The 13,266-nt window shown below is 37.1% G+C and overlaps 1 protein-coding gene across 1 annotated transcript in view; it reads left to right on the forward strand.

Moving 5' to 3' along the window:
- The first annotated feature begins 1,095 nt into the window (after positions 1-1,095).
- Positions 1,096-13,266, forward strand: part of LOC102926279 (cytochrome P450 3A14-like) — a 44,792-nt gene continuing 32,621 nt past the window's right edge. Inside the window, exons 1-3 of the mRNA XM_076560650.1 lie at positions 1,096-1,185; positions 9,382-9,434; positions 10,989-11,088. Of these exons, the coding sequence (XP_076416765.1) occupies positions 1,168-1,185; positions 9,382-9,434; positions 10,989-11,088 (171 nt within the window). The 5' untranslated portion in view covers positions 1,096-1,167. The remainder of the gene's footprint in view (positions 1,186-9,381; positions 9,435-10,988; positions 11,089-13,266) is intronic.

Here is a 13,266-nt window from a genome sequence, read left to right on the forward strand (position 1 = left end):
TGAGTTCATTCGGGTACTACCTGGTGCTATTCAACTTTTCTGGGAAAGATGGGAGCAAATATCCTTGTCCTCAGTAGGACACAACTGACAGATCAATATAGCCATTCCTACAAAGTCCACCTGGAGAGACATGAGTTTATGAGATTATCACAGGAATGTGTTTGAAAGGTTACTTCCATGAGCATGAATGACTCAAAGGCGACTGCAGCATCAAAACCAGACACCTGAACTGATGACTTACAACATCACTATCTTAAAAATATTTATTTTTAGATTGCCCCTATAAATGATTTGCATGAGTATATGTATGTGTATCATGTACATGCCTTATATTCATGTAGGTTAAAGCAAGGCATTGGATTCTCAGGTACTGGAATCATAAACTGTTGTTAGCTGTCATTTGGAGAATAGGAACCCAACTTAGATCATCTGCAAGAGCAGCAAATGGTCTTAAATGCTGAGCCATCTCCCCAGCCCAAAAGCTGCACCTGAAAAGCTCTTCACAGTTTTCAGTCTGAGGGACAGGCAAGCTCAGAGAGTCTTGTCAGGAAGTTCTGCTGGTGGGCTATCCTCCCCTTCTGAGCAACCTCATTGTTCACCTCTTAAATAAAGTTGAGGCAGCATCATGTAGACCTTGCATGGCAGGTTACCCACACTGATGTTATATGTTTTAGGTCTGGTGAGTCTTTCAGCAACATTCATACTCAAGTTTATAAAGTTTTATTATATATTAACTCTAAGACTGGAACCATCAAGTATTTACCTAAAAGTTTATAAGTAAGTATGTGAAGTGGATTATTGCTCTGAATTTTTATGTTATGCCTACCTGTTAACCTCAATGGATAACATAGCATATATATTTTCTCATAGCATCCAAGAATATATATATTTAAATATATTCACATATACATGCATATCTACTCACATTATATATTAAGTCAATAATATATATGAATTAGTGTATATATATATCATTATGTGTATTTATATATGTACATGTGGGAATATGAGATTTATGTACGTGTATGAAAATGAATAACTATGTGTATGATGAGCAAGCCTGTGACCTGACTTTATCCTTCATGTTTTAGTTATGGGACCTCTTCTCATGGACTTTTTAAGAAGCTAGGGATTCCTGGACCCAAACCTCTGCCTTTTGTTGGGACAATGCTTAACTATAGGAGGGTGAGTGCTGTTGGCTTTTCTACTTTGCTTCTGTGATTGTGTCACTTACACAACTCTCTTTAAACCTTGTCAGTTCATCTATGCAAATGGCCAGTGGGATTATTGGCAATACTTTCATTTGGCAGAATTGTTTGTGCTACACTGAAATTATTGCCAGGTTACCTTTGGGTATTACTGACATGTGTTTGTGACCTCAGGTTTCTGTCAGGTCTGGTGAGGACCCCTGGCTGTTGGCACACTAAACCTGAGCCTGAAATGCTAATGTGTAGACTTTGGAAGCATCAAAGATTTTGTTTCTTTTTCAGTTTAGATTCAAGAAAAATACAGTTATTCTTAATAGTATTTAAAGAAATACATGTAAGGCCACTGAGTATCATCTGAACAACCTATGTGATTTATTCACATCTGAGTTTAGTAATAATATTTATACTTCTGGCTGAGTATCACTGGAACATGCCTATCAGGAGTCACATAGTTATTTTGGGGGACTATGCACATACTTGTATCCTCAGCTGTACTGTTTAATCCCATTATTACTTCCAAGGCTCCAGCCAAGCTTTTACCACCTATAAGATTTGCCTTTACTCCATTACACTTCAAGGTAGAACCCTATTCATGACCATAAACAGCAGGAATGTGGGAGATGAGATAATATTGCCATTGAACCTCAGATACTTAACCACATTGTGAGATTTGTTTCTTGAAACAGAAGTAGAAACATTTATACAAAATCACTAATAAAATCATGATTTGACAAACCTGCCAAAAATATACATGTAGTGTATGATATATAATATGTAAAATGAATACATATATACATATACATGTACCTATATACTAGGGACTATGATTTTACACAGAGCTTTTCTGGATGTTTTCTAAAGGATGGACTCCTGGCCTGTCCTTCCTGAGCTTATGTCCAGGGCCAGTGTCTAGGTGCAGACTGCACTCTTGGCAGATTTGCTTTTCTGAATGCTCAAGGTTTGCTTAATAGATCATAATTTTTCAAAATCAAGGACTCTGTTGCTTAAGTTCCTAAGATTTCCAAGCTTTCTGCCCCCATTTGAAAAAGTAATACCTTCTTTATGATTTTTGGATGAACTCTTTTTTAGGTATTCTTTGAAACAAACTTCTTGGGCTTTGTTTTTGTTTCAAGTAGTGTCTCCTGTAGACAAGACTGGTCTTGAACATGATGTTCAGATGATGACCACAGATTACTTCATCCTCTTACTCAGTGCTTGTGCATAGCATGATATCTTATATGTAGGTGACTGGGTCCCAATGCGATGGTTGAGGATGTACTATGCTGACCCAAACTTGTAGGAATAAGAGCCCCAAAAGGTGTGGTTTTGAGAAGGAGGACCAAGGGAGAGAAATAAAAAAGACAGATACATGGGACATAGATGCCTTACATAAGTTCATGATTTATGCCAAGAAAGTTTATTAATCAACATAGCTTCTTACATATTATTTGCAGGGGGAAATGGCCAAGATGAGCTGAGAGTTAAGTGAGAAAATTTCGGCAAAGAGAATCCAGGATGCCTCAGACACTGCTGCCTTATGACTGATAACCAGAACCCAGGGAAAAACAGTAGGATTGCCAGAAACTGCAACCAAAACTCTTAGAGGCCCTGGCTCCAGACTGAGAGAGGAGCTTTGTAAATCTGTTTCTGGAGGGCCACAGAACTGTCATACCTTTTGTTCTTTGGCAAAGGTGTCTGAGAGAACTTTGGATTAGCCTGCAACAAAGAGTACCTTCTCTTCACTTTTTACTTTTGATGGCCCGATGAGTTATTCGTATCGAAATGTTTAAGAGCCCCAAATAACCCTTAAACCAGCAAATGCTTCCTAATATTGTTAGATGAATTACCAACACTAAATAATCTGAGGATAATAGTGAACAAATTTTTACCAATGTTAAGGAGATTACATCTGGCAGTTTGTATAATAAATCTTTGGCTGACTCCAAACAGGAATTGAATGTGTGATGAGCAAGGCACATGTTAGTAACTATTTGCTTCGTAGTTAGGAAGTCTAAAATAACATTCTCATGTGGCCATATTCCATGAAAATGATTTTTAATTCTCTTCCATTTCCATTCATGTTCATCATAATTGAAAGGAGCATCAAGGATGTATCTAAAGCCAGCTTGATACTGTAAAAGTGATTAACATTGCATTGTTTGTACTGTATCTCTTAGGTTCAATACCCAAACTTTTAAAGCAATTAATTTAGCTTCTAGTTGTTGCATTTATTTTTATGTATATTCACCAAAGCTCCGGAAATATTATAAGGAATCTGATTAACAAAATGGGCAGTTTACACTAGTTGGGCGAGGGCCAATGTGGAAGCAGCTTCTGACTTGATAGCTGTAAGTACCGCAATTAATTATAGCTAAAATAAAATCTAGAAATATGTTTTTAGCACAAGCCTGATGTAGTTCAATAAGAACACATTGTGCAAAGTCACCATACTTAAAGCATCATTACGAACCACAGCAAAGGAAGACAGTTAAAGTAAAAGAAGGCTCCCATGAGCAAAGGCATCTACACACTTAGTGAGGATGGAAGTATCACATGTAATTTTGAAGTGATCCGTCTTTCTTTAACAGAGGGTCTCTCAGTCAGTTATGTGTATGGAGGGTTAAGACAAGCAGTGAGGTCCAAAATAAATAAAGTGATATGCATACCATGGTTAGTCATTTTCTCTAAAAATCCCACAGGTCACCCCATTATCTAGGACAGTGGCTCACAGCCTAAAGTCCTTTTCCTCTGAAGACAGTATAAACAGGAATTTGTAGATTGAGTATTTTTGTGTCCACCCAGCTCCCGTAGCAACTCAGACCCAAATATACACACAGATGCTTACATTATTTAAATTGTTTGGCCTAATGGTGCAGGCTTCTTGCTATCTAAATCTTACATCTGAATTTAACCCATTTCTGTTAATCTATAAGTTGCCACATGTTTGGTGGCTTTACCTGTTGCCTTTACAAGCTGTTCCCTGGACAACAATCTCCTAACCCAACCTTCCTCTTCCCAGAATTCTCTCTCTTTGTCCCACCTATACTTGCTGCCTTGCTACTGGCCAAACAGTGTTTTATTTATCAATCAATCATCCACAGCACTTCCTCTTTATAGAACAGTGGCTCACAGCCTAATGTCCTGTTCCTCTGAAGATAGTATAATCAAGAAGTGGCCAATGAGAAGATTCTAGGAAGTTATCTTCATCCAGACGAAGTTAGCACCACTAAGACAAGTCAACCAGCACCTCAGATCATCCATTCAGAGGCAAGGCAAGAGGTTCTTTAGAATCATGGAACAAGCCACTCAAGTGGAATTCCATTCTGAAGCAGGGCATAGGAAAATCACTGCATTCTTGGAAATGTCCATTCAATGGGGTAACCTATGGGTGATCAGAATGATGAATAATTTGATGATGCTTGATTTTTTTATCTTACAGGGACCTTTGAGATATAGGCCTTTCCATTCACTGACATGAGAAGAACATGGTCATACTGTCCCATCAATGACAAACAAATAGGAATAATTTATGATATAAAAATATAACTAAAGTGAGTACTGCCAGGCATCACAGGTTAAACATCAGCATTGTAAAATAACTAGCACACCATTAGTAAATTCTCTAGTAGGCAAGTCTTCCCATGTGACTGGATGGGCCAAAGGGTGTGAAAGCTACACAGACCCAGTAGACTTCTGCACTTTCTACACATGTGGCAGGGCGTAATGCCAGAATTGCTAAAATAAATTAAATATGAATAGCAGACTTTCATGTCTCCTTGACCACTCAAATTCCTTCTGCAGTGAGATGTTTAATCTGTCCCCAACTTATAAGTGGGCTCTGTGATACCAGGCAGACTGCAAGGGGTGAACTGGTCTGGATGCTGCTTTCAAACTCATCATCCTCTGCATCCTTAGCTTCTGTCACCTGTACCACAGCAGATGCTTTCATTGCTTGGGAATGTAGGACAAGGCACTTTGTGACCCAATAAGATCTATCAGCTTCCTGTTTGAAAATACAAAGATCCTCTCCTGTACCTGAGCACAAGGTCAGGATCACACCATTCCCACATAGCAGGAACTTTGCACAAGAGGTCTCCTTCTCAAGCATGTCTACTCATAATTACCCTGCTCTAGTTAGTCTTTTTTTGTTCTGTTCTCAAAAAGAATTGAATTAAAGTACAATTAAGATTTGTAGAAGTAAGAAGGTATAAATACTCCCACTTTTTACTTTTTTCAATCAAAACTTTAATAGAACCATGTGCAATTTCTCATCTTTGAAGAATAATAGAGAGGACAGTTTTATGCATCATACATATTGTAGCACAAAGTCCCTTAAAGGCATCAGAAGTGTATGCTGAAGCATTAAATTTTAAACACTTTGAAGGTGTAAGTTATAAAAAAATATTGATTACCAGCAATGAGTAATCCAATGCTTACCAACTTTTCCAGTTAATAGGATAGGCATGAGGAGGAACCCAGAATAAATGTCATACTAACATGAATATATATGAGGCTGCCAAAAAATTGAAATGCCTGTAACATCCATCTGACATAAGATAGTAAGCCTTGGAAATTTACACCAAAACAAGAGGAAGGCAGATAGGTTACATAAGCAGAAAGGTTACAATTTGTCATACTTGAACCCTAGATAACTGTAACTGGTAGTAGGCATAGCACAGTGCTGAAGGGAAATCGCATGAGTCAATAACTAGCTTAAGCCAAGCAGTCTCAGCAACCATCTGAATAAAATAAGCAGCAGCTAGATCAAAAGCTTGATTCCCTTTTTCCAAATGACCAGGAAGATGGTACTGTGCTTGAAAGTATTGGAGGAATTAAGAAGCCTCCTGGTTCTGACAGTTATTTGGCATGCTGAAAAAAGTGAAACATTTCTTCATCCTCAGTCTGTTTAATAAGAGCAAAAGGAAGTACTTGAGCAACCTACATGAAATATAAACTGTCAGAGCAAGTGTTTAGAGGTTGAGGCAATGCAAAGGAAATCTACATTCTGGGAAGACATAGTTGAAACATTCAACATATGAGGAGTTACTTTTTGAGGTACAATGTTAGGAACCCCAGATGGACTCTCACCAAAGAAGACATATATATTTCTAGGATTGTGTACCTCATACAAAGTGTTGAGATAACTAGAGAGTAGTGTTGGAAAATTTGAATTAAAGGATCTTCAGGATATGAAGTACAAAGCTGGCCAATAAGGTCAAATAGAGCTACCTCTCAAGATTCAGTGAAGGCACAAAGTGAATCATGTTGTTAAGAGGTGAAGGGGTGAACTATCATGTCACTTTATCATGCAATACATTGATGGGCTTGAGGACATCTATTTTCTGGATAATCTGAGCAAGGATTTTATAATAAGAAGTCAAGATGCAGCCAGCATCAGTGGGCAGAAAAATCCAATCTATAGGTCCCCTAGTTTGCAAGAGTGTTCCAGAGGGATATGTAGGAGTACTTAACAGCATAGGACAAAGAAGAATATTTGTGCCAAGACTGGTCAGCTGTGCATGAGTGATGATTAGATGTGTTAATTGTAACGTGTTTGACCCTCAGGAATAAGCTTTCTAGGAGAGGGGTCATTATCTCCTCTAATTATGGAGAAATAGAGAGTCAAATCATTTGTAGTATGTTTCAGGGAAGGTCTCAGCCAATTAATATCTCCTAGCATCTTTTGAAAATTAATAAGTGTTAGCAGTTACATCCAGATCGTTGTGGGAAAATGGTACATACAGTCTTTTGTAATATGACCTAAATAAGAAAAGGTAGCTGTAACCTGTGATTTTTCTGAGGAAATTTTCAGCTGAGTCTGTTGTAAGTGATGCTGGAATGTGATAAATAACTGAGTAATTAAATTTTCCATAGGTGCTGAAATCACTTAGGTAATAAATCAACTAGGTCATAAATAATCATGAGAGAAGCGTACTTTTTTCTAACTGGGACTAATGTTTGAGCAATAAATTTTTGACATAAGTTGGGGCTATTAGCCATACCATGTAGGACAGCGTCTGTTGATCTTATACATGAGTTTCTGAAAACTAGAGGAAGAAAGGCTAAAGCTAAATGAGGAGGATCCTGAGGAGGATGGGGCTTTTGACTCAGTTAGACAAGTAGAAGCCAATTCAGGTGATTTTATAACTTCACCAGCAAAAAAGAAGTTTCTCCTCATCTTCTGAGGTATCATGAAGCAAAAATTATTCATGAACTTAAGCTACCTCCTCATCCTCAAGGCCTGATTTTTTGAGATCTTATTTTCATCTTATTTCCTCCAGTTTGATTTGAGTATATTGGCTAGATCTACAGGTGTGCTGAATTGCAAATGAATCATATACGATCTGTGAGTATACACAGTGATGTATAAAATTCCACAGCACAAACCCAAGGTAGGAAACTCATGTGGCCCTCATAGGTTATATTTTATATATTTTATACTCTTCCACCTACATGTTTCCATACTTTTAAATTCACAGAACCTTATTCAGGAAACTAAGGGCATTTTTTAAAATAAAAGTAAAGAATTTACTTAAGTCCCATAGTGATACATATCAAAGTATAAGTAGATGAAGCATATGAATGAAAATAGATTGTTCTTTAGAATCTTTTCTCCCATGTTTTACTCTCAGCTATTCCTCCATACTTTCTTTCTTACAGGTACCCATGTCTGACACTTTTTGTACATTTAGCACATTAATACTCATTCTTGATGATTTCTAGTAATCTTGAGCCCTGCATTGAGTACCAAATTACATGAACTAGAAGGAATGAGAATCCCAAAGGGGAAGGTAGTGAGGTGTTTCAGAGGAATATGTATGAGACTAAAGAAGACATGTTGCTGTGACCAGGAGGTCTTGCATAATATGATGAATTATATCAGAATTTTATTAAGCAGCACAGCTTTTCACATGCTAATTGTAAAGAGAAATGGCCAAGGTCAGCATATAGCTAAATCATACAATGCTGGCAAAAAGAAAACAGGATACTTCTGACACAGATGTATCAGGATTGAACCACAGCCCAGGAAAAAGTCAAATCCCCAAGAAACTACAACCTTCCCTCTTTTCAGGCACTGGCTCAAGCCCTAGATTAGACTTTTCCAATTCAGTTCCTGGACAAGGAAAAATAAGTAGTTTTCCCTTTGTAATTTCATTAGGGTCTCAGAAAGTGCTTTGGTTCATTCTACTTTAAATACTAGGCAAAGAACTCTACATATTGGGTTCTGTCACCTGCCTGGAGACATAGTTTCATATAATTGACATTCACAGTGGCTGAATATGGAATTCCCTTCTGTAGAATCCTTGCTTAAAATTGAAAAAAAAAAACCAGACTTGATCCCAGCACCATATGAACTGGACATGGGGGCACACACCTGTAATCCCTGCACTCAGGAGGATCAGAATTTCAAAGTCAGTCTTAGATACACAGAGAGTTTGAATTCAGGCTGAGTTACTTAGGATCCTATACTCCAAAATTACAATTGCCACTTAATGTTTATATGGATTTTTCCAGAGTTCAGAGGTAAAAATTCAAACGAAGCATTCATCTTTATGTTTTCTTTATGTGAGGCAGCATATCCTCATCTTTCCCTGTGAACAGGGACACTAGAAGGCAAAATCATTTGCCTCTACTTCCCTGTTTCTTTTCACTTAATATTATAAAAGGCAATTACATAAATCTAATATGGTATGTACATCAATGTTGTCTTCAATTTCCTGACTATACTGAAATCCTAGAGAAGTCATCAAGTGAGTGAAAGGGGCAGTAAACAGTGAGAAGCAAATAGATTTTGTAAATTCATGGCTATATTGCTGATTATTGTTGCCTTCAGGTATCTAAGGAGGGGAAAGACAATGTTCCAAGATTTCAGAGTCAAAACAAATCCAGAGACCTACCACAGATAAAGACAGTTGCTACTTTTAATAGAGAAGGAACGTTTTTGGAATGTACAATATACAGAAATGAAATCATGTATATCTATATTCCCCATGTCAAGTGTCTCCTGTATTTTCTTTTTTCTCTCAGAGAACTTGGAAGGATTTCCATTAATTGCTTGGTCAGAAAATTAAATAATGAGCCTGATGTCCTGGGATTTGAGTCATTTGTTTCCAGTTTGGTGGGCAATAGAGGTAGAAAAATAATTACTTTTCATTTTCTTTTCTTTTCTCAGGGAATAGTGAAATATGATATAGAATGCCATGAAAAGTATGGAGATCTGTGGGGGTGAGTATTCTGCAAATGTGTGATATGTAGATTTCTTATGATGTGACAGCAAACTGCATTGAAGAACTTTTTCAGTCCAGAGTTAATTGGATCACATTTGCCTGTTTTAAAGTGTCTGAAAGCCTGTCCTGCCAAGGGTTCCATAAGTATGTTCTTGCCCACAGTCTGAATTAAGATGAGGACTTTGCAGATATAATTTGTCTGCATCCTTTGATGTTCCAGAGACACCTAGCCTTACTTTAACCCAATGTCTTATAAGGGTTCCTGCCTCTATCTATTCTTCCTTGAGACTTTTAAAAATTGTAAGGTTGCGTTAATTCAGATGCATATAATATGTACTCATAAATTCAGAAGAGTGTCTCCTGCCCATACAGATTTATACTTAGATAAAAGCAAAAATAATTTTATCGAAAATATTTCTTGTAAGTATGGACTTCTCAAAGATAGGCTAAGGGGAAAATGGGGATATTTAGAGTTATTATTTTTGTTTAATTTAATGCATGTATAAATTATGTTTTTTATTTTTATTACTTCCTTTTTTTGTTTGAGGTTATAATAAAATTGCATCCTTTCCCCTTTCCATTTCCTCTTTCAAATACATCCCCTGGTTTTCATTAATTGTTGTTACATGACTGTAAGTATATGTTAGTGCATTTTTATTCATAACTATGACCTATTCAGTCTGCATAGTTTTTGTGCATATGTTGTCAGGGCTGACCATGTGGAATCGGGTGACCAGTTTGTGTGCTCTTCCCTGGGGAAGACCATTTCTCTCATTCTCAGTAATCCTTACCTGCCTGTACTTCTTTCTATAGGTTTGAGGCATCTAGGCCTTGCCCCATTATTTATTTTTTGAGACCAGGTCTCAATATATCCAACATTGCCTGGAAGTTGCTGTGAGTCCACATTGAACTAGAGGTCACTGTCTTCCATATCTGCCTCCTGACTACTGGTTTTAGAGTTCTGCAATTCCACACTTTTTTGAATTTTCTTTTACTTTTTATTTTTGTTAGATTTTATACAAGGGATTGACTATTTAATAAAAATGTATATGGACATTTCCTCTCAACACATACTGCTAACTTTGAAGAAAAGGTGTTAGATATGTTATACCATGCTGTTGACTTCTAGGCTTTTTTCATAAATTATTTTCTGTGATGATTGCAGCAAATAGGGATTTGTCTAGAGCTTGGGAAGAAGTGACATCACTATGCTGTGTGCCACAAACAAGTGGGAAGAGTTTCTGCTTCTTCATCTCTTCTCATCCATCATCAGAAACCATAGTACTAATCACAGGGTCTGCTGAGCTGCCATGGCCATTGACCCATTGCCATGGGCATGCTGTGCTGCATTTCTAATGGTTCTAAAGAAAAGTTCCTTGAAACATCACTGCTAGTCAGTTGTTAAAATTTGCCCTTAGAGACAGTAGTGTATCAGTGAATGAGCACTTGCTGTTCTTACAGAAGGCAAAGTTTCAGTTCACAGAAGCAAGTATTGTAGAACCAGAGGTAACATCAGGATCAAATTGTACTCTTCTCTGTTTTTCCAATACAGGCTATATAATGGGCTGCTCCCTGTGCTGGTTATCACAGAACCAGATATGATCAAGAATGTGCTAGTAAAAGAATTTTATTCTGTCTTCACAAATCGACATGTGAGTATTCTTTTTGAAAATGTGAGGATTATACACACCAAACATGTTATACATATTAATATATATGTATATAAATATGTATACATGTATTCAAACAACAAGGCACAAATATGAAATAGAGAAGGAAGGTGTATATGGAAGTGTTTGGAAGGAAGTGAGAAATGTTACAATTACATTATAATTTCAAACGTAAAAAAATAATATGTAAGTATTCATTGAAAAATTTTTTTATGATCCCACGTAGTCTAGCAGTAAGGATTCCTGGTTTTCACTCAGAGGGCCTAGATTCCACTCCTGGTATAGGAACACCTGCATCTTTCAAAAAAAAATCAGCTAGGCTGTGTTGCTGCACACCTTTAATCACAGCGTGCAGGTGGATCATTGTGAGTTTGAGCCCAACCTGGTCTACAAATCAAGTTCCAGGACAGCCAGGCTACACAGAGGAACCCAATCTTTTAAATCAAAAACAAACAAAAAAAAACATTGTCATGAGAGGCTGGAGATGTTACCCAGTGGTAGATTAACCTGACACAGAGTTCAATCTCAAGCACTACAAAATGAACAAACATTGTATTATGAAATTCTTATGTATTCACCAAATATTTAAACAATGTACACAGCATGCTGTTTCTTCATGTTGTTTTGTTAAGGTGGGGGTGTCAAAATTTCCTTAGGAGAAACTGTCAGCAATAAACAGAAACTGTCAGAGATAAACAGAAAACTTCATTCCTTGGTTCACAAGCACTGTTGAAGAGGCACAAACTTGCTGTCTAAGTGGGTATTCATGGTGGTCACTTCTCAAGGGCGAAGAGCAGATGTGACCCTGGTCAGCAGGGAATGGACAAGCAGGGTCACAAAGCAGAAGTCACTAGTTCATTTGAGCAGCTCTGCTGTCTCAGGGTAGAGATTGATTGTTACTGTCTCCTTATACTTATGTATAAGGACTATTCCCATAGTCCCTAAGGAAGTTTGGTAATCATAAATAAGGTTCAAGTTGGTGTTTTCCTTTCTCCTTCAGTTTTTCCTAGGCAGTTTATTATTTATTTTATTTGGCAGTGTGTTTAAGCTTTATTACTAAGTGTGAGTGCTTGCATTCAAACTCAGTTTGGTCTGATGACAGAGCTAAGATAATTTATCCACATTTATATACCTCCTTGTATATACACTGCTTTGAATGGTCCTTTTAAATTTTTTAGTTAAAATACAAATATATTAATTGTTTTCTCTTGCTCATCCCTCCCTTGTTCCCACCCCAGCTCCCTTTAGATGATATAAAATATTGAATCCCTGTGTCATTCAACCATCCATAGTGTCATTCATCATTCCCTCTTCCTTTCCTTCTGTATTTTCCTCCTTCTTCCTTCTCCACTTAAAAGTCCCTCCCGTTTTCCCCATTTCTCCTTCATATTACCTGTGTCCTGCTATTTCCCTCTTAGGGGATCCCCTTGTCATAGCCCCATTTTAGTTTCCTCCTTTCTGTGATCTCTCTGTTGTATTCACACATATGGAGATTGGGGGCTGGGAACCAAAAGTGTGAAATAACATGGTGTATTTCTTTGTGGGTCTGAATTATCTCACTCAATCTAATATTTTCTAGTTCCACTTCTTTCCTGCATGGTTTCAATTTTCTTTAGAGCTAAATGGTATTCCACTGTATACATATACCACATTTTCATAATCTATTCACTATCTATTAATTGAAGGATATTTAGGTTGTTTTCATTTCCTAGTAATTGTGAACAGAGCATCAATGAACATATCTATACAAGCATGTGGAGTAGGATGTAGAGTTTTTTTAAAGAATTGCCAAGAAGTGGTAAATATGGGTTATATGTTAGATGTGTCTTTGGTTTATTGAAGAACTAATCACAATGATTTTCAGATTGCACCAGTTTGCAATCACACAGTAGATTATGATTCTATTTTCCTATGTCCTCACTAGCATTTGTTGTTGGTGATTGTCTTTCCCATTTGTTGGTGGCGATTTTAGCCATTCTGAGATTGGTATTATAAATTCTCAAAGTTTTGATCAATTAGTTGTAAACACCACTACCCCATATTGAATTGTATCTATATTTTCAAAATACTTTTCGCCATTGCACTGTGAACTGTTCCCAGAAATGTTCTCAATGGTAGCACCTGTTTGTATTCTCCAATAAGTTCTACAATGTAAAAAAA

Source organism: Peromyscus maniculatus, chromosome 23 (genome assembly GCF_049852395.1).
Source record: "Peromyscus maniculatus bairdii isolate BWxNUB_F1_BW_parent chromosome 23, HU_Pman_BW_mat_3.1, whole genome shotgun sequence".
In the NCBI taxonomy this organism is placed as follows: domain Eukaryota; kingdom Metazoa; phylum Chordata; class Mammalia; order Rodentia; family Cricetidae; genus Peromyscus; species Peromyscus maniculatus.